This window comes from Peromyscus eremicus, chromosome 7 (genome assembly GCF_949786415.1).
Source record: "Peromyscus eremicus chromosome 7, PerEre_H2_v1, whole genome shotgun sequence".
NCBI classification, from domain to species: domain Eukaryota; kingdom Metazoa; phylum Chordata; class Mammalia; order Rodentia; family Cricetidae; genus Peromyscus; species Peromyscus eremicus.
In genome coordinates this window covers 102,498,978-102,525,283 of record NC_081422.1, presented here as the reverse complement: position 1 = coordinate 102,525,283, position 26,306 = coordinate 102,498,978, and the positions used below count along the sequence as shown (strand labels likewise).

The 26,306-nt window shown below is 48.0% G+C and overlaps 1 protein-coding gene across 1 annotated transcript in view; it reads left to right on the top strand.

The window, feature by feature from the left end:
- Window positions 1-8,072: 8,072 nt before the first annotated feature.
- Bsn (bassoon presynaptic cytomatrix protein) overlaps window positions 8,073-26,306 on the top strand; it is an 86,322-nt gene continuing 68,088 nt past the window's right edge. Inside the window, exon 1 of the mRNA XM_059269088.1 lies at window positions 8,073-8,293. Coding sequence (XP_059125071.1) covers window positions 8,073-8,293 — 221 coding nt within the window. The remainder of the gene's footprint in view (window positions 8,294-26,306) is intronic.

Below are 26,306 nucleotides of genomic sequence, written 5' to 3'. Positions count from 1 at the left end.
AGCATGTTTTGACTTGGATGCTTACAACTTCTAGAAACCACAGCTTCATTATTTTTTCTTGTCATAACAAGCCTTCGAAAGTGCGTAACTCTAATGGCAATGGGGCTTAATTAGCCTTCTTGGAACAGTGTGCAGGGGCGGTGGGGTTATGCTGGTGGCAAATTCTTTTGATGATTTTTTTTTTAAATGCCTCTTCATAATTCAAGTAAAGATTTGTACACTGCAAGCCACCGGGTGGTGGTGGTGCACATCTTTAATCCCAGCACTCAGGAGGCAGAGGCAGGAGGATCTCTGTGAGTTCGAGGTCAGCCTAGTCTACAGATTCGAGTTCCAGGACAGGCTCCAAAGCTACCCAGAGAAATGATTCCAGAGAAACCCAGAAAAAAGATTTGCATAGTGCAATAGGAAGGCAAAACATTGAGTGAATTCTATAGTTTCTAGCTTTCTTCTTATTCCTGTTCTTCCAGGAACCATGGCCAGCTGAAGACTATACTATACAAATGAGCTTGTTTAGGCTATGGGGTGCGGGGTGGGGGGAGTGGGGGGAGTGGCGGCGGCCCCCGCACCTGGGCAAGGCAAGGCTAAGGTCCCGTGTTGCCTCCTGCTTACTTAGGAGCTACCGGCTTCCCTTTGTCTGTGGGCAGTGCTAGCAAACTTAAGCCAGGAAGGCAATCTTCCCCTCCAGACTTCCCTCTTTCCTTTTCAGTTCGGATTCTATTTCTCTCACCTAGGGGAGGAGTGGGGGTGGGGAGTTGCACGTCTTCGGGAGGTATGACAAACCTTAGCAAGACGCCCCAGAAAGGGGTTTATGGAGTCTCATAGGTAAGTGTGAGCTTTCCCAGTCTCTCTGAAACAGGCCAAAGTATCTGTGGCTCCCTAACACCCAAAGTTGTCTTCAGCCAGTCTTTCTTTTTGTATATATATGTTTTTTTCTTTTTCCATTTAAATTTTTTTCTTTTTTAAAATTAATTAATTTTTATTTTATGTGCATTAGTGTTTTACCGTGAGTTTCAAGTCCTCTGGAACTGGAGTTACAGACAGTTGCTAGCTGCCAGGTGGGTGCTGGGAACTGAAGCTGGGTCCTCTGGAAGAGCAGCCAGTGCTCTTTTTTGTTCGTTTGTTTTGTTTTTCAAGACAGGGTTTCTCTGTGTAGCTTTGGCTGTTCTAGAACACGCTCTGTAAACCAGGCTGGCCTCGAACTCACAGAGATCCACTTGCCTCTGCCTCCAGAGTTCTGGGATTAAAGGCATGCGCCACCGCCGCCTGGCTTCAGTCAGTGCTCTTAACCACTTAGTCATCTCTCTAGCCCCCCTACCCCATTTAATCTTTTAAATTAATGTAGGAGGGTTTGCCTGCATGTATGTCTGTGCATCACATTCATGCAGAGCCTGAGGAAGCCAGAAGAGGGCATCAGATCCCCTAGGACTGGAGTTACAGTCTTCCCCATCTTTAATTTTTTTATTTTTTCCTTTTCTTTTTCTTTTCCTTTTTTTTTTTTTTTTTTTTTTTGAGACAGGGTCTCTGTAGGTAATCCTGGTGATCCTGGAACTCAAAGAGATCTACCTACCTCTACCTCCTGAGTGCTAGGATTAAAGGTGGGCGCCACCACTGCCCAGCACCACCATTTTTTAATTAAAAATTTTTATTTTTATAACTTTTTATTATCTGTATGGGTTTGTGTTTGTGTAGGGATATATGTACATGAGTGCAAGTGTCTGAAAAGGCATTGGATTCCCTGGAGCTGGAGTGGTTTTGAGCCACGGTAAGGAAACCATGAACCATCTCTCCAGGCCCTCTTTTTTTCCTGTGTGTGTGTGTGTGTGTGTGTGTGTGTGTGTGTGTATGTGTGTGTGTGTGTGTGTATGTATGTGTGTGTGTATGTGTGTGTGTGTGTATGTGTGTGTGTGTGTATGTGTGTGTGTGTGTGTATGTGTGTGTATGTATATGTGTGTGTGTGTGTATGTGTGTGTGTGTATGTGTGTGTGTGTGTGTATGTGTGTGTGTGTATGTGTGTGTGTGTGTATGTGTGTGTGTATGTGTGTGTATGTATATGTGTGTGTGTGTATGTGTGTGTGTGTGTATGTGTGTGTGTGTATGTGTGTGTGTGTATGTGTGTGTGTGTGTATGTGTGTGTGTGTGTGTATGTGTGTGTGTGTATGTGTGTGTATGTATATGTGTGTGTGTGTGTGTGTGTGTGTGTGTGTGTGTGCACTCATGTGGAGGCCTGAGGCTGTTGTAAGAATCATCTTCAATCACTCTTCCATCCCATTTATAGAGGCAGGCTCTGTCAGTCAAGCCCAGAACTTGATAATATGGTTAGTTTTGCTAGCTAGCTTGCTCTAGGAATCCTGTCTGTAATTACAGGCAGGCTATCACTCCCACCTGGCATTTATGTGGGCTGGTGGGGATCTGAACTGAGGTCCTCATGCTTCTGTACCAAGCATTTCAACCACTGAGCCATCTCCCCGCCCACTCCTCCTTTCCTCATCCACCTCTAATCTGTTCTCTACTCTTCTTCCTCTTTCTCTGGGTGTGGCAATGGGAGACTGCAGGTGCACTGATTCCTGTGTACATGTGAAGCCAGCAGTTGACATCAGGTGTCTTTCTCAATTGTTCTCTACCTTGTTTTTTTGAGACAGGATCTCTCACTGAACCTGGAATAGCTTCGCTGGTTGGCCACAGAGTCCCATAGATCCTTATTTATGGGATTGCATGTACACCACATGCCCAGGTTTTTACATGTTGGGGATCCAAACTCAGGTTCTTATGCTCGTATGGCAAGCATTTCACTGACTGAGCGACCTCCCCAGTCCTGTCTCCTATTCTTGCTCACAAAGTTTCTTCTTTACCCCATAGACTTTTGTTTTTGTTTGTTTGGTTTGTTTCTCTGTGTAGCACTGGCTGTCCTGGAACTCTCTCTGTAGACCAGGCTGGCCTCAAACTCAGAGATCCACCTGCCTCTGCCTCCCAAGTGCTGGGATTAACGGTGTGTGCCAACACTGCCTGGCAAGTTTTGGTTTTTTATATGTGCCTGGGTGTTTTGCTGGGTGTACTTTGGGTCTGGGCACCTGATCATGTGTGCCTGATGCCTGTAGAGGCCAGAAGACACAGAAGTGTCAGATCCCCTGGAAAGAAGGTATAGGTAATTTTGAACTATCATGTGGGTGCTGGGAATCAAACTTGGGTCACTCTGGAACAGTGGATCTCAACCTTCCTAACGCTGCTACCCTTTAATGCAGTTCCTCATGTTGTGGTGACCCCTAACCATAAAATTATTTTGTCGCTACTTTGTAACCTTAGTTTTGCTACTGTTATGAATTGTAATGTAAATATTTTTGGAGGTAGAGGTTTGCCAAAGGGGTTGTGACTCACAGGCTGAGAAACACTGCTGCAGAACAGCCAGTGCTCTTGACTGCTGAACCATCTTGAAGGTGGAAGTTTCTGTCTCACCAGCAACTCCCAAATACCCAGCAGCCACTTCCCAAATTACCACACTGTAGACGTAACCAACCGTCTTATTAAATAAGAAACACAGAACCAATGCAAAGAGGAAAGCCAAGAGATCAGAGCTAAGAGCCTTACCAGCCTGCTGCAGCTAGCCTCTTCAGCCAAGAGACCTCTCCGAAAGAGACCTACTTCCTGTCTGTTTGTCTTTATGTAGACTTTCTGTTCTGCCTTCTCATTGGTTGTAAAACCAACCACATGACCGCCTCATCACTGTCTGTTGTACAGCCCTCCAGGTCTTCTATGGTATTGAGATTAAAGGCGTGCACCACCACCGCCCAGCTTTTGCTATGGCTCTAATAGCTCTGACCCCCGGGCAACTTTATTTATTAATATACAACTAAAATCACATTTCAGTACAAATAAAATACCACCATACCACACAGTCTTATATTAATTTTAAATGCTTGGCTGGTAGCTCAGGCTTATTACAAACTAACTCATACACTTAAATTAACCCATAATACTTACCCATGTTTAGCCTCATGGCTTGGTACTTTTTCTCAGTACAGCATTCTCATCTTGTGTCTGACTGGAGACTCCTGACTGTGCACTTCTCCTTCCCATCATCCTTAGTTTGGTCACCCTGCCGATACTTCCTCCCTGGCTACTGGCCAATCAGTGTTTTATTAAACCAATTCGAGTGACAAATCTTTACAGTGTGCAAGAGGATTATTCCACGGCACCATCTCTTCAGCACCCCCCCTTTTGAGAAAAGATAGTTGTATAGCTCAGGCAGACTTTTAATTTTTCCCTCTCCACTGCCCCACTCCCACCTTGTAAGATCCAGGGTTATAGGCATACACCACCTCCCCGGGCTTCCCTCTCATCTTTTACAAGTGTCTCAGGTACAAGCTGAAGAAGCAAACATCTATTCCCTTTTGGTGTGTAGGCTGCCATCTGGATTTCCTCCAAAATGTCTGCCGTGTGTTGCATGCATACAAAATGGGAAGACGGTACATTCCCTAGGGAGGCTTAGGGGCCTGGGAAACCATAGAGTCTTCAAGCCCATGCGGTCCCTCAAGGGACAGCAGCTGGACCTACAAGGACATGATGCTAGACACACCACACACAGTTGTTCTATAGTCAGATTTGGTGAGTTCTCCTGAGTGAAGACAGCTTGCCAGTAACCCTTCCATTTGGAGACACTGAATGCAATCTCTGTATTCTCCCTGGTTCTTATCAGGACCACAGCCTAAATGTGGTCATTTGGGAGTTCAGGTCAAGATCTTCCTGAGCAGCTTTTAAGCCCTGTCGGTGACGGAGCCTCTAGAAAGTGCAGGTGAGATAAATGCTCAGAGTAGCATGGAGAACCAAGTCCAGTGACCAGTCCCTAAGGACCGCTGAAGGCCAGCCCGGGCAAACAGTCCAAACTAGACGAAATAGAAGATGACTCGAGTGGCAGGGAAGAAAAACAAGAGACTGAGTCAAGAGTCCTAGACCACCAGGGGCTACTATCCCATAGTCAGCCGGTGTCCTTGGGATGAATGATGGGGTGGAAGTGGGCAGGAAAGTGTGTGCCAGGGAGTGCTGCTCAGAGGAAATGGAACTGTCTGAGAGAGGAAGGGCATCACTAACCTACACGTCCAGGTCCTCCTGGGTCCACTGCGTGTCTTTGTCACCAAGGCAGCAAAGACCCTAGAGGTCTGCTTACAGTCAGGAATCCACCCCGAGGAGAACAACTCCCCAGACCCACTGGCCGGGTAGGGCTAATTACCCCCACAGGAACTAGGGACATGTTGACTTGACTCTGTGGAAAGCCATAACTTCTGTGATTTCTACAGAAACAAAAAAATAAGCATGCTTTCCCCCTTCCCCCTGGTCCAACCCATGTTATAGAATGCTCTCTGAACACAATGGCTGTTATCACTGTCGTGAGCAGCAGGTGTGACTGTTCACCAGAGACCCTCCAGACTGAGCCTGTTGACATTCCTTCATAGTAGGACGGGTTGGGACCCTTACCTGAGGTCCCAGCCACTGCCTTTTGCACCTCCTTGCCCACTGTATGTAATTTTCTCTAATTGCATGTGGCTTGTGGTCTTGGAGGGTGCTGCTATGTATGAAGGTTATCTGAAGGTGAGGGTAGGGGGACTCTAATTGTGCATCTATGGAGAAATTATCATCCGTGTTGGGTGTGAGACTTTTCAGTAATATGGCTGCTTTGGGGTCATCCATGCTCTGTAGGTGAATTCAGTAAATTTATTCGTTTGCCAAATTGGACCTTTGTAGCTAGAGTTTTCCTGCCTGGCCCACAGTCAGGACAAATCTCTGTCACCCGCCAGTCCCACAGCCACTCAGACCCAACCAAGCAAACACAGAGACTTATATTGCTTACAAACTGTATGGCCGTGGCAGGCTTCTTGCTAACTGTTCTTACAGCTTAAATTAATCCATTTCTATAAATCTATACGTTGCCACATGGCTCGTGGCTTACCGGCATCTTCGTATGCTGTTTCTCATCGTGGAGGCTGGCAGTGTCTCTCTGACTCAGCCTTCCACTTCCCAGCTTTATTCTCCTCCTTGTCCCGCCTATACTTCCTGCCTAGCCAATGGCCAATCAGTGTTTTATTTATTGACTAATTAGCAACACATTTGCCATACAGAACATCCCACAGCAGACCTTTGTGGAATTATTACTTTTGTCTGGCTTTGGTGTGCTATCTGGGGTGAATAGATGTTTATGTCTCCTCAGATAAAAGTTCTTGTGATGTCACACTAGCTGGTGTTTGTAAAGCTAAAACAATCTAGTATGGGTCAGAGTCAGGCCACGGGCCTGCCCACAGTGCTTGTGTGTCACCAAGCCCCCGAGTCCGGACACAGCAAAGGCCTCAATGTTGTCATGTGTGGGCTGGATTCTCTTCTGTCACTCTCACAACCTTCTTTATTAGAGGGCCTGCTCATAGAGGAAATGGAGGCTCCGTGAGTCCCATCTGGGGAGTAGCCAGGCTGAGATGCTGACCTGTATGGTCCCTAATTGTTCACATGTGGTCACCAGACATGAAACAAAATTGAATACTCTTTAGCACAGGAAGAAGCATAGCAGGGACTTCCACAATGCAGGCCCTCCTCCCTCCGTTCCAGACAGGCTCGGGAGGTTAGCCAGAACAGCAGACAGGGTAAAAATCACCAGGAAGTGGAGTGCTCTGGATTCTTTCCCTTAACTGATCCCTCACAGATTTGGGGAAAAAACAGCTTGGATCCTTGAAGGGCCGTGCTTCTTCTCCTGAACAGACAGCACTGGTCTATCCACAGATGTTCACCTGGATTATTCCAGGTCAGGTTAGAACTTTTGTTTGGTTTTGGTTTTGAGACAGGGTTTCACTGTGTATCCCTGGCTGTTCTGGAACTCTCTCTGTAGACCAGGCTGTCCTCGAGCTCATAGAGATCCTCCTGCCTCTGCCTCTCAAGTGCTGGGATTAAAGGTGTGTGCCACCACCGCCTGGCTGAAAACATTTATTTGTTTTTTGAACATTTAAAATTTATTTTATTAAAATAGGATGACATCATTTCCCCTCCCTGCTCATTCCTCCAATACTTTCCATGCCCGACATTTATTTTTTTGAGACAAGATCTCTCTATGTAGCCTTGGCTGTCTTGGAACGTTCTATGTAGACCAAGCTGGCATTGAACTCACAGAGATCTGCCTGCCTCTGCCTCCTGGGTACTGATTAAAGGTGTGTGCCACTATGCATGGCTACTATTTTTAATTATGCATATGTGTGTGGGTCTGTGCACGAGAGTGCTTGTTTGTTGAGGCTAGAGGCATAGGACCCCTCTGAAACTAAAATTAGACTGTTGTGAACCCACTGACATGGGTGCTGGGAACCCTACATGTCCTCTGCGGGAGCAACATGCGCTCTTAACTGCCGATCATCTCTCTAGACCTTTTTTAAAAAGACATTTTTATTTGTATCTGTGTATGGTTGAGGGTACGGGTAAGTGTGGAGATCAGAGGACAGCGTGTGGAAGTCTCTCCTTTCAACACGTGGGCCCCAAACTCGCAGAGTCAGACTTGGCAGAAAGCACCTTTACCGACTTGAGCCCTCTTGCCGGCCACTCTCTTTTAAAATGGTTTGGTGTAGGCTGGTCTCAGGCTCACTGTGTAGCTGAGGATGACCTTGATTTTCCTGCCTCTTCCTCCTAAGGACTGGCATTAAATGCGTAGGTTACCAGCCCCGGCCCTCAGGTCGTTTCTAAGGTCTGGTGAACCTCCAAAGGGGTCCAGCAGAAAGCGATTGCCTAACCTAGCCGGGCTTCATTCAGCACACCCGGGCCGCGTTAACCGCGGAGGGCGCATGCGCAGGTTGCGGAAGCCTTTTCCCGGCGACCCCGAGGCTGGTGCGTGGACACGAGTCTTCGCGGGCTGTCGTGAACGCGCGAGGGGAGGGGGGGGCGTGTGCAAGGCAGGGGCGCGCGCGCGCGCTACGCGCATGCGCAGCAGCAGGCGGCGGTGCGAGCCGAGCTGGGAGATGGCGGCAGCAGCGGTGGAGCGGAGAGTGTGAGCGCCGCCCGGGAGCCACTGGCTCGGGCGCAGTGCGACCCCGACCCCGCCCGCCCGCCTGCCCACCATGGGCAATGAGGCCAGCCTGGAGGGCGGCGCGGGTGAAGGGCCGCTGCCGCCCGGAGGCTCTGGTCCGGGTCCGGGTCCGGGCCCCGGAGCAGGGAAGCCGCCTTCAGCACTAGCTGGCGGCGGACAGCTCCCTGCAGCGGGAGCTGCACGAGCGGCAGGACCCCCGGCCCCTGGGCTAGGCCTGGTTCCCGGTCCTGGCCCCGGCCCCGGCCCGGGCAGGTAAGAGCGCGGGTCTGGGTGCCTGGGGGGCAGGGAGCTGGGGTCCGAGTCTGGGGCTGGGGCCTGGAATCCCACGATCTAGTGGACAGCTAGTTCTGGTCTGCCTGCACTCCGAGTCCTGCCAGATTGGCGTGAGCTGGGTGGTCGTGGGGGGCAACCCTAGGTTTCCAGCCGCCCCGCCTTGACAGGACAGGATGGTGAGTACAGGGTTAGTCAGGGCCTGCAGACTGTGACTTCGTCACAACCCCCCAATTTTCTTCCCCCTAGCGCAGGGGCCCAAGAGCTCAGGAGGGGCTTATGTAACCTTAGCCTGGTCCCTCTGCACTGGGGAGCAATGGTATGGAAGACATCCTCCCTGTCTGCCAGTGTGCATATGTCCATTGTGCTGGGTCTAGGAAAGCGTACAATGGGAGTGGCTGTCAGGGAAGATAAGTGTCACTGCTAGGAACAGGGAGAGATGGGAATAGTTGAACCATGAACTTGGTCTTTTGCTTTCCTTAAGCATTTCGTGGCTGTCACTGTCTCTGAGGAAAGGAAAATTGTCCACTGGATACTATCAGGCCCAATAATACTCACAGTCATGTGCTTTCATCATGGCTTAGTGAACTCTTTGAGGTGAAGCAAAAATGCTGCTGAATTACCTAGCACCAGATCCGAACTCACGGCTTAATGCTTTAGATCAACACCTCCAACCAGTGGGAAAGCTGAAACCCACATGAGGATGGTTTAAACAGAATAGATCTGGTCAAATATCTCAAGCCCAGCTTGTTTTAGATGTTTGCCAACCCGGATTCTGCAAAAACAAGTTGCACCGAATGCAGAGGCTGTGAATGCTAATCTATGTCAGCAGACTACAGACTACCCAGAGATGACAGGGTAAAATGGAAGGCATGATTTTTACACCAGTTGGGCCTGGGGAGTCGCGTACTCCCTGGGGGCAGTGCTTGCATCTCCACAGGAAGCTGCCAATATATGTTGCTTTGCCTTTCCCAGAACACAAAAACTCCAAGGAAGAGTCATTTTTTGCTTTTTCAGATGCCCAAGTATGTTTCTCCTCTGTGTATTTCCTCAGAAGTCATTTCTCAGACGCCTCACAGTGATGAAGCTGTTCGTAGCCTGGAACCTGCCTCAAACAAGCCAGCCTATGAACATACCTCTTAGAGGTGGCATTTGCCCATTTTACATTTGCTATCACAATAATGCAGTTGAGTACCACACAGGCTCTTAGAATGCAAACACTGTCCATCTTGCTGCGTGTTGAGTTGCTGTTTGGGTTTTAGCTCGAGACAGAAGCTCACCATGCTCCAGTCCTCTCCCTCCAAGGAAAAGCTACAGTGGAATGGAAAAACACCTTGTTGCTGGGAGCTCTATATGGGGAATTTGCCATTTTTCTCCCAGTTTAGCCAAGCTGGCTGCTCGGCTCGCTGTTTGTCAGATGTTGCAGAGACAAGCATTGGAATTTTGGAAAGACCTGGCAGCTTAGACAGGAAAGAGGCTGCTGTCTACTGCCCATACTCCTCAGTGTTCCATTTCTATTCTACCTATAAATCCTGCTGCAGGGCAGACCCACCCACTGCCGTGTGTGCAGAAACCGTGGGTTCTTGCTGGATTTAGGAGGTGCAGCACGTCTCGCCAGCTGTGTGCAGGGCTCACACATGGGCCTGTGTTCTTGAGGTCCTTCAGCTTTCAGGATCAGGAGGTGAGCTGGTGGCTTGTCACCAACACTCAAAACTGAGGACCCTTAGGGGGTAGGGGCAGGAGTCCCTCTTCCAGCTGCTGGTCAGTTTGTCACAGCATCTCAGCTAAGTGCGTGGTCTGTCTCTCCTTAAGGGTCTGCATGGCTGATCTCTGACCGGTGCACCAGGTACCTGATACCAAATTTAGCATGTTGTGTTCTGAGATACTGATGAACAGATTGGGCCATTGATGGAGAAAAAGCCCCGTGGCATGTGCCTATAGGCATTCAGCAAAGAGCATTCCAACAAGATCTTGAATTCTGTAGCAGTCAGAAACCCCATAGTATTGGGGAGAGGGTCAAAAGAAGGTGTGATTAAATGTCTAACCCCTAGGAGAACTGAGGTTCTAGGGAGTTGAATCCTGGTTCTTTCCTATCGCCATGTTACCTCCTGTCACCTCAAGCTGAATTTGTTTTTTTATTCTCATACTGAGCTGACTTGGGCTCTGTGAGGGGGTGGCTTCAGCATTCAAGGCTGAAGAGCCTGTCTTGAATTCAGGAAGCATCAGTGCTGCCACACCCATAGTGTTGCCTCAGCCTGTGGGGTGATGGTAGAGCTTTGAGCACTGGAGAGCTCCATAAGGTTGGATTTTCTGTTTCTGGTCTCAGGTTTATTATAGAGGGTTATATCAGCTCTGCTTTTCTCAAGGAGGGACAGAGTGGGAGAAAGCTGATCTCTGTCTCAGACTCTGCTTTCCAAACCAGGTAACCTGGTAGGGGCTACATCCTATTAGAGGAAGGGGCATCATTCATTCATTTATTCACTCACTCACTCACTCATTTATAGAGATGTATCAAAGTACAGCAAGAGCACAAGATGACTGAATTTTACCTGTACACATATCCATGACATACCACCAGATTAAGACCAGACCTTGTAAGTACCTGACAAAGTTCCTTTTGAAAAAATTGCTCAAAGGAGCTGGGAGGTAGTACAGTGGCAGAGGGCTTACCCAGCACCTATGAGGCCCTGGGTTCAAGCCCCAGTACCAAAAAAACTGTTAATTGGGTGCTGAAGAGATGATTCAACAGTTAAGAGCACTGACTGCTTTTCTAGAGGACCTGAGTTCGACCCCCAACACCCACATGTTGGCTTACAGTCATGCATAACTCCATCCGTTCCAGGGGATCTAACACTCTTTTCTGGCCTCCATAGACACTAGGCACACATGGTATACAGACATACATACAAGCAAAACACCCATACATATAAAAATAAAACTTAAAAAACATTACACAAAGAGGGGATGGAGAGAGGGCTCAGTGGTTAAGAGAGTTTGCTGCACTATCTTGAGGACCTGAGTTTGGATCCCAGCACACTCACAACATGCTAGACATCTCACACAAACCTGCAGCCCCAGGGCTGAGGGGTGCGGGCAGAGACAGGAGGAATCTCCAAGACCTGTCGACTTCCAGCCTATCTGAGAAAAATAAGAGCCCCAGGTTCAAAAGAGATAAGTGGAGAGTGGTGAAAGAGACACCTGGTACCCTCTTTTGACATCTTCCTATGTGGACACAGATGTGTACATCCCTCCCCGCAACTGTGTACAGACACATATTCACATTTTAAAATTGCACAAAGCGTCCACATAGACAACATCCTGTCTTGTCCATATCAGCTGTGAGAACTTGTAAATGTTTTGTCACGTACAAACTGATTTTCAATAAATTAGGGAAGATATCTTAGCCATCAAGAGCAAGCACTGGATTTGGTTACAAGAAAAAATGTGGTACTTTCCTACCCTTTAGCCTTAGTCTGGTCGGTCAGGTCTTTTTGAGGAGCCAAACCATGGATAATCTGTAGGAGAAACTGTGGGCATCCCGGAGTCTGGGAGGTGCCACACAGGCAGTGCGTGTAGTGGGGTAGTCAAGTAGGAGGATGAAGGGCAGAGTTAGGTTTCAAGAGAGGGAGACACCCAAAGCATTATGGAAAAATTATTGGAATTCAGAGAGAGAGAGAAAGTGGGGGAGAGGAAGGGAAGAGGAATGTGGTCTGCACTGGCAGAGACAGTGAGCAGAGCATGAGACTGAATGCAGGACTGGGAGAGAGAGAGGGTAAATCCAGGTGCGACATCGCTCTCCCTAAATGCCAGACAAAATCTATAATTTAGCTCGTATGCCATGGAGAAATCTTGAGCCAAAGACAGCTGGGCACAGAGAACCTGGTTGTTGGCTGGATAGACGCAAGTACTCTGAGAACCACGTGGAGTTTCTTTCCTCAAAATGGATTCGTCAGGCATAGTGTCTGAATTATCCAGGTTTATTGTGTTAGCTAATAGTCGTGGACTAGCACAATCTACGGTGAAATAGTGTCTAAAGATAGAAAGAAAGGACGCAATTGCCAGGTTTGGAAATAATGGCTATTTGTCATTTAGAGGCCTGTCTGGCCCCAGTGGCTGAGTTTTTTGGGAGTGCATGTATGTATTAAAGTGACCTTCCTTTAGAATAGTGACATTGCCAATTTTACCTCAAGGGGGCAATCATTTTTGCATTTCTTGCCAGGGAAAAGGGGCAGCTTTGATAATATTGTTCCCAGCACTGGTGGGATGGGTAAGACACCATAGGGTTTTCTACTTTGTGTTTTGGAGACAGTCTTACTCTGTAGCCTGAGCTGGCATGGAAGTCACTATATGACCCAGGGTGGCCTCCACCTGCCTCTGCTCTACACGTGCTGGGACTACAGGTATGAGTGGACATGTCTGGCTGTGGATTTAAAAATTTTCTTTTTCTAGTGGAAAAATGAGAGGAGAGGTCATTTAAACAAACAAACAAAACGAGATTACAATGGAAAATTTCAAGCATACATAATAATAGAGGGACTAGTCTAATAAAGTTCTATGTTCCAGTTACTTAGCTACAGCCATTATCAACTCATAACCAATCAAGTTTCATTTACCCCTCTCCCTTCCTCCTGAAACAAATTCCAGACATTCCAACATTCCATCATCAGTATGCCAGTGTACACTTCCAGGAAACAAGAGCTTTGTACAAATGTAATCATAGAGCAATCATCATATCTAAGTATGTATTTCCTTCTTTCCAGGGAAGGTTTGCTAGGAATCAAACCCAGGGCCACATGAATGCTAAGCAGGCACATTGTCTCTGAGCTAAATGTGCAGCCCAATAACCTATTCTTTAAAAAAAAAAATTTATTGTTAATTATGTGTATTTGTGAGTGTCTGTGTGTGGGTATGCACCTGAGAGCAAGTGACCTAAGAGGCCAAAAAGTATTGGCCCTCCCTTGAGCATGGTATAGGCAGTTTGAGCCACCCAATAAGGGTGCTGAGAACTGAACCTGGGTCTGCCGTAAGAACAGTACATAATGTTAACTTCTGAGCTGTCTCTCCAGTGCCCCCGACAACTTGTTCTTTTGTTTATTTGTTTGTTTTTGTTTTTGAGACAGGGCTACCCCTGGCTGTCCTAGAACCGACTCTGTAGACCACAGAGAGATCGCTGGCCTCTGCCTCCCAAATGCTGGGATGAAATGCAAGTGCCACCACTTGGAACAATCTGCTCTTTTTTTGTTTTTGTTTTTCAAGACAGGGTTTCTCTGTGTAGACTTGGTTGTCCTGGAACTCACTCTGTAGACCAGGCTGACCTCCAACAATCTGTTCTTAATCTCAGGGATTATTTGGATGTGGTTTTCTGATTGTCTTATAGATTTTGACAGTTGGTTTGTTCAAATTGTGATGTATATCAAATCCAGTCTCCTTAATACACTGTCTCTTAATTTGTTTGTTTTGTACTTTATGTATGGCAGACCTGAGTCCCTTAGTCTGTAATTCCCCATACTCTGGACTATGTTAATTGCATCCTTGTGGTGTCATTTAAGATGTATTTTGGCCAGCGTTTCCCTGAAAATTGGATATTATATTTAGAATCTGTTCAGATTCACATTTCATCACCGTTATTATTAATTATTTGTAGTGCTTAAGTTCAAACCCAGGGGATTCATACATTCATACACATGCTGTACCACTGAATTGTATGTCACAGGCCCACATTTTGTTCATTTTGTTGTTATTTTTGAGAGCAAGGCTTGCTATGTGGTTCAAGTTGATATTGAACTCATTTTGTGTAGCCCAGGGTGGCTTCAAACTCTCAATCCTCCTGTCTCAGCCTAAGTGCTGAGATGACAGGCATGTGCCACCATGCTCGGCTGAAATTCTACCTTAGAAGAAAAGATTTGTTGATGGATTCAGATGTGGAGAGAGGAGGAAGTTGCTCAAAATAGAGCCTGGCTTTGGACTAATTTGGGAGCCAAAGAACAGTGTGGCGGGTCACTTTCTCTTCTTTCTCTGAAGTTCTCCTTCTGAGTTTAGGAAACCAAAGCTTTCAGAGTCATGCCCTTTGAACCCAGCTCACGTGAGCCTCTGTAGATTTGAAGTAGGAAGCTGCTAGGTGACAGATTTGGGGGCTTTCAAAAAAAATCCTCCTAATCTCATTGTTCTTGCATTTCCAAGTGGGAACCTTTTCCCATATTGGGAGTGGGGATGGAGAGGGCCAGACCCTGTATATGTGAGCTACTCAAGGGCAGTCTGTCCTGGAGCCTATGGGCCTGTCCTGTTAAGCTGGGGCTGATAAAACTGTTGTATTGGTTCTAACTGTGGTCACTGGATGGCTGTTGCATCATAGACAGTCTGCTCGCTGTTTTATTTCTCTCTCTGACCTGCCAGGCCGTCAAGAACCTGCAGGTCCCAATTGTCCTGGACCTTCCGGTCCTTCCTGTCTGGGAACTGTTTTTAAACACTGAAATAGTGGCTGAGACCTGAGTGCCACTTTATGATGTGAGTGAGGCTTGGTGAACAGTCTGGCTGTGGAGACTCTTGCCTCAGTCCTCCTCAGGCTGGGAGCACATCATGCTGGTGTGAGCACTGCATTCATAGGCTTGCCCAAGCTCCTTTCCTACAGGACTGTCCACCATCCCCATTTATAAGTGGAGTGAGGTGGAACCCCCTGGACTGTGACGTTTGTGTGCTAGCTAGGGCAGCTGAAATTCTGGCTTTCTGTCCTCTGTGCTTCCCTCCTTACACATGGGGCCTCTAGTGGATGAGTGTCTGCTGGGAATTGAACTCAGGACTTCTGATTGAGCAGCCAGTGCTCTTAACCTCTGAGCCAGTCTGGGAATGCTGAGTCTGCTGTCAGCATGAAGTCAGCAGCAGCAAGTGTCTGCTGGTCATGGCCAGTCTCTGGGTTTCTTTGTTTTATTTTAGTTGTTGTTTGTTTGTTTTTTTTGTGGTTCTGGGAATTAAACTCAAGGCTTTGTGCATGCTAGGCTAGGCAAGAGCTACTCCCGTTCTCCCCAGCCCTGGCCCGTGGCATTCTCTCTGCCAGTTTAACTTCCACTTAGGCTCTGATCAGCTGTGCCTTTGCTCAGTTGTGCTGTGCTCTGGGCTTCATCAGGGGTGTTGTGTTATGATGTTTCCTTCCCGGCCGTTGCTCTTATGGGCACCCGAGGTTCTAAAAAGAGCTTTGATCTAGAAGAGATTCTTTATGTGATGTCCCCCACTCCTTTCTTACAAGAAAATTATTGGGGGCATATTGGGAACCTTTTAGGTCCTTTTTAGGATCAGAGTCAAGGGTGAAGAATCTGAGAGGAAGCAGGAGTGTTCCATGGCAAGTATTTAGACAGTAGAGGAAAGCCTCAGGTGTTAGACCTTACCTACAACTTTGAGGCACGGTCTCTCTCTCTCTCTCTCTCTCTCTCTCTCTCTCTTTAAATTTTTTTATTATTTTATTTTATGTGTGTGGGTGTTTGCCTGTATGTAAATTTGTGCAATATGTGCATGTCTGGTGCCCACCAAGGCCAGAAAACATCGGGTCCCCTGGAACTGGAGTTACAGATGGTTGTGAGCTGTCATGTGGGTGCTGGGAATTGAACCCTAGTCCTCTGGAAGAGCAGCCAGTGCTCTTAACCACTGAACAATCACTCTAGTCCTCCACACCCTTTTTTTTTTTGTTGTTGTTGTTGTTGTTGTTGCTCTAGCTGTATTCAAAGAGAGAAAAGGAGATGTATACAGGGCTGGCAGCACACATGATTTGCAAGGCCCAGTGTAACACCAAGACACCCTTTTATTTTATCTTTTCTAGACAGGGTCTTTAGAAAGCCCTGGGAGCCCTGGAACTTTCTATGTAGACTAGGCTGGCCTTGAACTCAGAGATCTGCCTGCCTCTGCTTCCTGAGTGCTGGGATCAAAGGTGTGTACCACTATACCTATCTCTCTATACCCTTTTAAAATATTTTATTTTTAATCGTATGTGTGTGTCTGTGTGAGGGTTTGTAAATGTCAGTGCCTGTGGAGGCAAGAGGTACCAGGTACCCTGGAGCTGCGGTTACAGACAGTTGTGAACCACCTAACATGGGTGCTGAAAATCAAACTCTGGTCCTCTGGAAACGCAGGAAGTGGTCTTAACCACTGAGTCATCTGTCCTGCCCCAGGCAGGGTCTCCTGTTGGTGCCCATCTGTGCCAGGCTGGATCTCATCCCGCAGTGGGACCGTGCAGTTGTAGACACCTGCCATCACATCTGGCTTTTTATGTTGGGTCTTGGGGTTCAAACAGAGGTCTTCACACTTGTGTGGCAAGCACTTTACTTACTGAGCTTAAATGTTTTGGGGCGTGGGTAGAAAGAGAGGTCTCTGGTAGCCCAAGCTGACCTTGAACTTGTGATCCTCCTCTTTGCTTCCGCCTCCCAAGTGCTGGGATTATAGGCATGTGCCACTACACTAAGCTTTTAAACTAACAGTGTTCGCTATATACCATGTGATGCTTTAAAATATGTAAAATTAGTTAATGTATTTATTTCCTAACATATTTATTTTCCTGTGGTGAAAAATAGTTGGATTCTACTCAGTGATTTTCAAGAATATAATATTGCTATTAACTATAGTTATGATGATGTACAGTAGATCTCTTGAATTTATTCTTTTTTTTTTCTGAGACAGGGTTTCTCCATGTAGTTTTGGTGCCTGTCCTGGATCTCGCTCTGTAGACCAGGCTGGCCTCAAACTCACAGAGATCTGCCTGGCTCTGTCTCCCAAGTGCTGGGATTAAAGGCGTGCGCCACCACTGCCACCGGCTAATTTATTCTTCTTACTTAACTTGAAGTTGGTATCCTTTGATACCAACTCTGCACTCTCCTTTTCTGTTCCTTTTGCATATAGGAACTCTTGTGGAGACCTTTGCAGTGAAATTAGAAGGAATTTTAGTCTCTTGAAATTTATTACTTACATTTTGATGCTGGTAATTGAACCCAGGGCCTCATACACCCTAGGCAAGTGCTGGACTGCTGAGCTAAATCAGTAGTAGTAGATTTTTTGTTCTTTTTGAGACAGGTCTCATGTAGGTCAGGGTGGCCTGGAACTCCCTGTGTAGCTGAGGATAATTTCAAACTTGTGATCTTCCTGCCTCTGCTTCCTGAGTGCTAGGATTACAGGCACGTGCTACCACACCCAGTTTTTTGCAGTGCTGGGAATTGAACCCAGGGCTTCATGCATGCTAGGCAGATACTCTACCTTATGGGCTACATATCCAGCTCAGCATTGTTTATTTGTTTGCTCGTTTGTTTTTGTCAGTGCCTCACTGTGTAGACTGGTTTTTAAATCTTCCTGCCTCAGTCTTCTGAGTGGTGGATCATATGCACCATGCCTGCTGTAAAGGGGTTTTCAAAGGAACCGTTTGTTGAGCCTATCTTTGGGTGAGCCATGAGAGTAAAGGAAGGAGCATAGAATGAATGGACTCTGTCCTCCCTGGGCTTGGTCTGTGTCTGGATCTTATCCCTCCCTTTCCTCTTCTTCTCCTTGTCCTCCTTGTCTCTGCTTTTTGTCTCACAGAGGTAGGATAATCAAGAGCACAGTTTGAAGGGATTGTATTATTCCATAGCCTAAAATAGCAGAACATATATTTGTATAGTGTTTTACAGCTTACAAAACACATTCAAAACATTAGCTTATTCTGTTGGGAGCTCCAAAGGCCTAAGATGAGCGATTCAGAACAGCTAGCTAGCAGACGTTAGCAAACCAAAACGCCTTGCACTGAGCACAGCTGGAGAGCCCTGTCATTTCCCTGCCTCCTGCTCAGACAAGATGGAAAATTTAGCAAGAGGATGGGGAGGGCTGTGCGGAGGCAAAAGGATCAGGAAGTAGGACATTTGGATAAAGGACAGTGTAGGATGAGGAATTGTGGGCATCCTGAATGAAGATCAGAAATCCAGGTTTTGATCATTTGATGTTGCCCCGGACTCCATGCTGTGTCTACACACCGAGTAGATCTTTAGGATAGTCTTGTTTTATTTTTGAGCTTCTGGGGATCATGCTAGGTAGGCACCCCACCACTGACCCACAGCCAGGGCCCTAAGTTTTCAGTTTTATTGTCTCTAAAATGAAGGGTTTAACTAGATGATCTCCAAAGCCCCATTCGTCTTTAATATTTGATTTCTATGAGGCAAATAAAAAGGAAGGATGATGCTTTCCACTGAGAATAGAAGTCAAGGTCATAAGCTGGCCATGGTGGCTCATACCTGTGATCCCAGCATTTAAGGAGGCTGAAGTAGGAGGGTTACCCTAGGTTCCAGGCCAGCATGTGTTACATAGTGTATCAGCCTGAGATACAGAATGAGATCCTGTCTCAAACAAAACAAGATTACAAATAAAAAGCTCATGTGTGTCCTTCAGGGGAGTTAGACCTAGCCTTAAATGGAGGATGGCTTATTTACTTTGTTCCAGAGATTTCCTAGAATGGACAAGATAAGACAAGCTTGGAGCCCAGGAAGGCTTGCTGGCACCTTTCCTCCAGGTGGATGCTTGAAAAGTCACTGGCCTCCATGCACTGGCTTAGCCAGCCTGCTACAAAGCTGCAATAGAAACCTAGGCTAGCGGAGCCTGATGCAGGCCTGCTGTTCCCTGCTGTGTGTCCCCTGGTCTCCTGAGTATTGTTTCATCCACTGCAGGTGCTCTGGCAGTGGCCAATGTGCCTATGATTGCCATGGTAAGCTGGAGTTGGGCAAAACTGTGTGTGTGTGGGGGGGGTGGCGGAAGGAAAAGGTTAGCAGTTGGACAGCTGGGTGGACACTCTCATTTTAGAGGGAAGAGCTGCCCCAGGGCTCTGTCAGCTCAGGCCACACCTCCTCAGTGTCAAGGTCCAGCATGTGAGGGTGATCCCTTTAGGAGTATGGTTTGGCTTCAGCAGATAATGTGTTTGCGCTGTCTCTATTTTAGTTTGAACATCTAACCCAGCCCCTAATGGATGCTGTAATGGCTGCTGTCATCCCTAGGCAGAGCTCTGCTTTGATATGAAAGTTGAAGTGTTCAGCAGCCTTTGGTCTTTCTCTGCAGATTCCACTATTGGGAAACTCTTGTTTCCAGTTATTTGAACTGGATTTCCTCATACTTCTTGTCAGGCTGGTTCTCTACTCAGAGGTTTTGCAGGTGTCCACTATGAGCCTCCCATCTGCCATATTCTCACACTCCTCGATCTGGTCTTCTCTGGTCTTGACATCTCCAGCTCCTTTGACTGTAGTGGGACTCTGGGACAGTTGCCTATCTAGGCTGTCCTGCCCAAGGCTCTCAGTACTCAAGAGAACAGGGTCTAGTGCTTAGCAAGTCACATGGATTATGAGTGACATAGTCTGAGGGATGAGAGCCTTCACTCATGCAGCAAAAACCATCTTCCTCTGTCTTTCTGAGATCTCTGTGGCAGCTACCCCATGCCTGTCCAACCTCATGGCTATCTTTGCATGCAAGATGGAGGCTGAGTGTCCTCCATCTTGGATATATGCAACCCAGGTGTCCATCTGTGGGAGCCTGCGTGGATCCTCCCTTGTCTTCCCTGTGTATAGCTGGAGATTCCTTTAACCTAGTGAGATTTTTGGGCCCTGACTCTGTTTCCCTGGAGAGGGAGGATAATAACTAAGGAGTATGCTTGTTTCATGCTCTGAGGTCATCACCCTTTTCTGTGAGCCTGCTTTCCCAATCTCTGTGCAGGCCTCCTGTTCTTCTCCTGACAGCCTGTCCTTGGCTACACCAGCCTTCGGCTCTGTAGGGTCCATGTTCCCAGGAGCAGCAGGTGCTCTGCAGACAGAAATTCTAAATCTATATAGGAGAAAATGTAGCACAGTGAGGGCCTGGGAAGGTGGCTCAGTTGGAAAAGGGCTTGCTGCCAAGCCTGAGGACGAGCCTGGTCCTCAGAGCTGCTCCTGCTCCTCCTCCCTCCCCCAGCCAAGCAAGCGCTGGACTTACAAGTGTGTGTGTGCATGCCCAGCTCATCTCTTCCTTCACCTACAGCTCCTTACTTCTTGAAGGTCTTGAGACATTGTCATTATTATGTGTTGACTTCATTCTAACATATATGTATGTATGGTTATAGGTAGAGTGTAGACTATGTATGAATATGTAAGTGTATTTATTTTAAAGTAATAACATAGCTATTTTTTTTACTAGCAATAATACTAGTGAATGTAATTTAAGATTCCCTGTGGTATATTTTGTCTTTAGATTATATCTTTCCAGAGATATATAGGTTCATGTCTTAGAGTTATTAGAAATTATTCTTCCCTGTGTGGTTATGCAATTAATAAGATATAAAATTAAGCTTCTTTATTCCAGTAGGTTTTTAATTTGTGAGGACTGTTTTTTGATCAGTTATCTGTTTTCACCATATTATTGCACAATAAATCAGCCTAACTTCAGTAGCTTCAAACAACAGTTCTTTAAAAAATTCTCACTCATACATCTGCAAGCTGGATAGAATTCTCTGACCCAGGCTGGACTCCAAGCTGCAGTTGGGTCCAGCTCTGCCTGGTGTGTGCCCCGTCTTTCCTGGACAGCAGGCCAGCTGACAGTTCTCCCAGTAAAGATGATGGACACACAGAGTGTGGTTCTAACTGCAGAAGCGCATTTTAAGCCTTTGACTTACTCACTGTGGTGGTTTAAATAAGAATGGCCCCCATGGGCTCATATATTGGAATGCTTAGTCACCAGGGAGTGACACTATTGGAAAGGATTAGAAGGACTAGAAGGTGTGGCCTTGTTGGATGAAGTGTGTCACTGGAGGTGGGTCAGGATGTAGCTCTCAGCTACTGCTCCAGTGTCCTGTGTCCTGCCATACCCACTGCCATGATGGTAATGGACTAAGCCTCAGGAACTGTGAGCAAGCCCAGTTAAATGCTCTATTGTATGAGAGCTGATTGGTCACGGTGTCTCTTCATACCAACAGAGCAGTGACTGACATTCATGTGCTGCTAACTATTTGTTAGGCAACACAATTTGTGGTTAAGCCCAGTGTGGTATTGTAGTTGCCTGGGGCTCTGTCACCAATTGCCTCACAACTTGGTGATGGAAAACAGGCATTGGTTTGGTTACAGACTCTGTAATATAGGGATTCAGGAAGGCACACTGGGCGTGGCTTATTTCTGCTCCTTCTTCCCTTCTTTCTGTGGTAAAAAACATTTTATCAGCACCTCCATGATGTCCCCACTTCCCTTTCTTTTTTTTTTTTCTTCCATTTTTTTCAAACAGGGTTTGTCTGTGTAGTCTTGGCTGTCCTAGAACTCACTCTGTAGACCAGGCTGGCCTCAAACTCTGAGATCTGCCTGCCTCTGCCCCCAGAGTGCTGGGATTAAAGGCATGCACCATGACCACTGGACCCACTTCCCTTTCTTGAGACAGAGTCTCTCTATGGAGCCCTGACTGGCTTGGAACTCACGGTGTAGACCTAGAGATCTGCCTGCCTTTGCCTTGTGAATGCAGGGAGTAAAGTCTGGGAATTAGAGGCATGGGCTCCTGCACTTGATTTACACAAGGTGTCATGATGATCACCTTGTAGCACCGTACAGAAGTCCTCTTGCTATCTCTGTGCATCTGCACCATGTTCCCCATGTGAACGTAACATGATTTATCCATGAACACTGGGCTGCAGCATCACAGTGAGGAACATGATGCACATGTTATTTTGTGTTTTTATCAGTGCACCTGTGAGATTTTTCTTGAAGTGGATTGCTTGAAACAGAATGGTAAATGCAGAAGTTGATTTTCCTTTTGTTGCTAGGCCTAAAGACAAAAGCTGAAGCAGGGAGCTGGTGAGGTATCTTGGCTAATTAATATGGAGAGATGGTCCATGAACCAGGGTGCGGGGTGAAGCACAGAACTGGGAAGGGTGAATGTGCTCAAAGTAATCATCCTCGGAACGTGTTCTGGAGCTGGAGCAGAGGGCTTGCTTGCCAAGGGTTGGCTGTGGAGAGCCTGAGAAAGAGAACAGTCAGGAGCACCCGAGTTTGGCCTGAACGTCTGGTGTTGTACATGGAGAGAGGTGGACAGAGAGCGAGATGAAGAGACAGGGCCGAAGTTTAGGTTGTGTTTCCCCTGGTGCTGGAGATCAAACCCAGGGAAGTGCTCTGGAAGCCACGCCTCTAGCTAGGGTGCATTTTGGAGGTGTCCAAGTGAGGGACAGGCATGCTGGGGAGTCAGATCTGGGCTCTGAAACTGAAGCCGCACTTCACCTGCAAGTATTTCCCTGTCATGCAGCCTGCTTCTCAAAAGGGATAAACGCAGGAAGGAACATGAGGCAGTCTTGGAGTTCCAGGAGAGCGAGTCGAGTGCATTCAGTTGAACAAACATTAGTCTTATCAAATGAAATATAAGCACTCATCAGGAGGCCTGGCATAACAGGACTATCAATTGAAGCCAGGTTTCATGTACAGGACCGAGAGTCGAAAGATGAACAAGATAGTCACACCCCTTACTTGGTATTCTAGACCATGTTTGAGTTAAACTTGATTAAGGGTGTGTTCCCTGGCCTCTGGGAGTCCTTATGCAGAGTGATGCCTAATGGGCTCAGAGTGCCCAATGCGGACCGTCCTTCCCACGCCCACACACAGCTGCTAAGGCAGCGTTCAGGGCTCAGCCTACAGTTAACGTGAAAGGCCTGTCGTGTCTCAAAGGCTCTCAGAATATGCAGCTGGTCAGAGCTAAAGCCCAGGCCACCAGGACCACAGAGGACAGCAACCCACGAGGAGTGTCCGCTGATTCTTTAGTGCTTCCTTCCTCATGAAACTCCATGAAACCTGACTAAGGGTTTCGGCGGCCTCCAGCTTGAGTGAGAGGTGAGACAGGCTCTTCTGGGCAGATGTGGGGGCTGGAAAGAAGGCTCCTGAGGCTCTGAAGCTGTGCCCTGCTCATGGGCAACATGGGCAACATGGGCACAGATGCCGGAATGTGAAGTCCTCTGAACCCGGAAGTGGGCTGTGTAGCTCTTAGGGCTCAGAAGCCAGTGAACTGGAATAGGACTTTCCCAAGGGCCAGGCATCCACTCTTGCTCTCCTCCTGTGCTGAAAGCACTCCTGCAAATGATTAGGGCTTAGTCGCTGATTGCCTGGCGGCTGAGACACACCACCCGCAGAGCAGAGTCCAGGGCTTTCCTGTTAGGGCACTTTGGGGAGTTGTGGTGTGGGTTGAACCAATGGGAGAGAGGGAAGAAGGAACAGACAGACTCAGGGCCCTGCTCTCAGTGTTCCCAACAGACCAGGCCTGCCACACGGCTTACCCCACCCCAGTTACTTTACTATGGCTTGGAGACCACATAGTCCCTGCTCGAACTGCTACTTTGCATCTACCTGGCCATTTTGCTGTATTCTTTACTTGCCTGAGCTGTGGAAATACACAGACTGAAGGGGGCAGGCATAAGCCTCCTCAGGACTCCAGAGACAGATATCAGAGCTAAATTTCCATTCCTAAATGGTAAAACCCAAACCTCTATAACTCCTGAGTGCTGAGTAAGGAGAGCAAAAATGCTCTTAGAGACCAGAGATCCTTGTGAGGACCACAGGGTGACGACATCTCCTCCAATGTGAAGACTAGTTCAGTGGCGGTCTGGGCCTGCAGGGTGACACAGGTACTCACCTGTTTTGGTGACAAGTAGGAAGAGGACATTGAAAGCTTCCCTTTGGATGAACATCCTGTGTGAAAACAGCCTCAGGGACTGTCAGGCCTGTGAAATGAAAGGGTACTAACCCCAAGAGTGACAAGGGTTGAGCCTGCCTGCAGGGTTTGTTATGGAACGCAGGCCTCAGCCATGCGCCCTCAGCTTCCTGTTCTGTAGTTCGCTGGTGTCACAGGAAAGCACAAAATCCTAGGTAAAGAAATGCATTGCTTTAAGTGTGTGTGTGTGTGTGTGTGTGTGTGTGTGTGTGGACAAGTGTGTGTGTGCACAAATGTGTGTGTGTGTGCACGAGTGTGTTTGTTGGGCATGTGCAGATGGAGGCCGAAAGTCACCCTTGAGTGCTGTTTCTCAGGTGCTGTCCACATTGTTTGGACCTGTTCTCTCACTGGGCACTAGGCTTCCCGATTAGGTAGACTGACTGGCAGGCCACTGAGCCACAGGGCTCCTCTTGTCTCTCCTGCCCTGGACAGCGGCACTTTACAGATCACCTGTCTCCCAGGCCCAACACAAACATTGCTTAGGAAACAGTAGTGTTGCTTAGGTAGGAACGGAAGAATCTTGTTTACATGCTTGTGTGTCTCTGGCTGACAGAGGGTCAGATTTACTGTAGGGTGAGAAAACTCACTCCAGAGTGATAGTGGGCATATCCAGACACCCCACTGCAAGTCTGAGGTAGGATGGGGAAGAAGGGCCTGTGCTTAGTGAACGACCCATTCGAGTTTGGGGTGAGGAAGCTTTCATGGTCTAGAAGGGATAAGAGTGCCCAGTGCATCATTGACACTCTCCCTGCCTGTGTGTGGGTCCTTAGGGAGGCAGGAGCCATCTTCTTGGTGGCCTTGGAGTATAAGACCCCAGGGCAAAAGAAAAGAGCCCGGCCCAGCTGGATGGATATGGGGGCGTGGCCTTTGCTGCAGTGTGACCACTCACAACAGCCCACTTACTTATTCTGGGCCAGGCTCCAGAGGCCTCAGGGCCTGGTTGGGAATGAGGATAGGATTCATGCCATCCTTTCTTTCTCCACCTGCCATGGAGACAGAATATGCCTCTGCTCCTCAGGCAAACGTCAACATGCTCCGAAAAGTCACGGAGTGCGTGGCCTTCAGGAATGAAGCCCACAGCCCAATGTGAACGAAACGAGCCATTACCCGGTGAGGGATTCCAATGGTATGTGGTAGAGGTGGGGTGAACACACGATACAGGCAGCACCTCACTTCACACGTGACACCTCAGCTGCACACACCCTTCTCTAACAGTCCCAGGTAATCCTTTATTCTTATTTCTTTGTCTAGTTATTCAGCAACCATTTATCGGTCCCTGATGGGTGTCAGAGTCTACACAGGCCCTAGGAAAACACACCATCAACTTCGTCAGAGCCCACATGTTGGGTGAGCACTGAAGGCTCAACCAGAGACACACGTGACTAAGAAACGGGGGGGGGGGGGGGGGGGGAGCGAAGCTTCTTCAGAGCACCTTTCGTGGATGTCATGGTGCTGGCGTCTTGCCAGCTGTGGGCAGGATTTCTTTGGTAGCTAGGAAGGCCTGAGCCTTGGATGTTGGCTGTTCCTTCCCTAGCATCTGAGCATGCATACACACACACACACACACACACACACACACACACACACACGCGCGCGCGCACATTCATACACACACACATACACACACACATACACACACGCACACACGCACGCACGCACGCACGCACGCACATTCATACACACATGCTTTTGTGACCCTTCTGCCTCCTGGGACTCCAGGGATAATCTCCTGGTGGGTACTTCCTGTTCTTAGCTGCTCTAGACCTCCGGTGAGCTCCCAACCCTCTGACCACACTTGCCTCTGGTGAGCTCCCAACCCTCTGACCACACTTGCCTCTGGTGAACTCACAACCCTCTGACCACACTTGCCTCTGGTGAGCTCCCAACCCTCTGACCACACTTGCCTCTGGTGAACTCACAACCCTCTGACCACACTTGCGTCTGGTGAGCTCACAACCCTCTGACCACACTTGCGTCTGGTGAGCTCCCAACCCTCTGACCACACTTGCCTTCTACAAAGCCCCGTAGGGTTTGTGCGTGCGCCTCTGTGTGCGCCCCTCACTCCCCTCAGCACTGCTTGCTCTGCCTGCCTGAGTTCCCAGGTCTCAGTCCTCCACGGTGTCTTCCTGCCTCTCACTAGGCCCCTGCCAGAGCGTCCACGTAAACAGTGCCACGTGCTGATGGCTCCCTGAATTCTGCAGCTTAGGTCCTCCAAAGCCCAGGGATGGCTCCCCCTGGGTGCCCCAGGCATGGAGCATGCAGAGAACCCTCCCTCTCACCCTCTCATGAAAACGGCAGTCTCCCACGG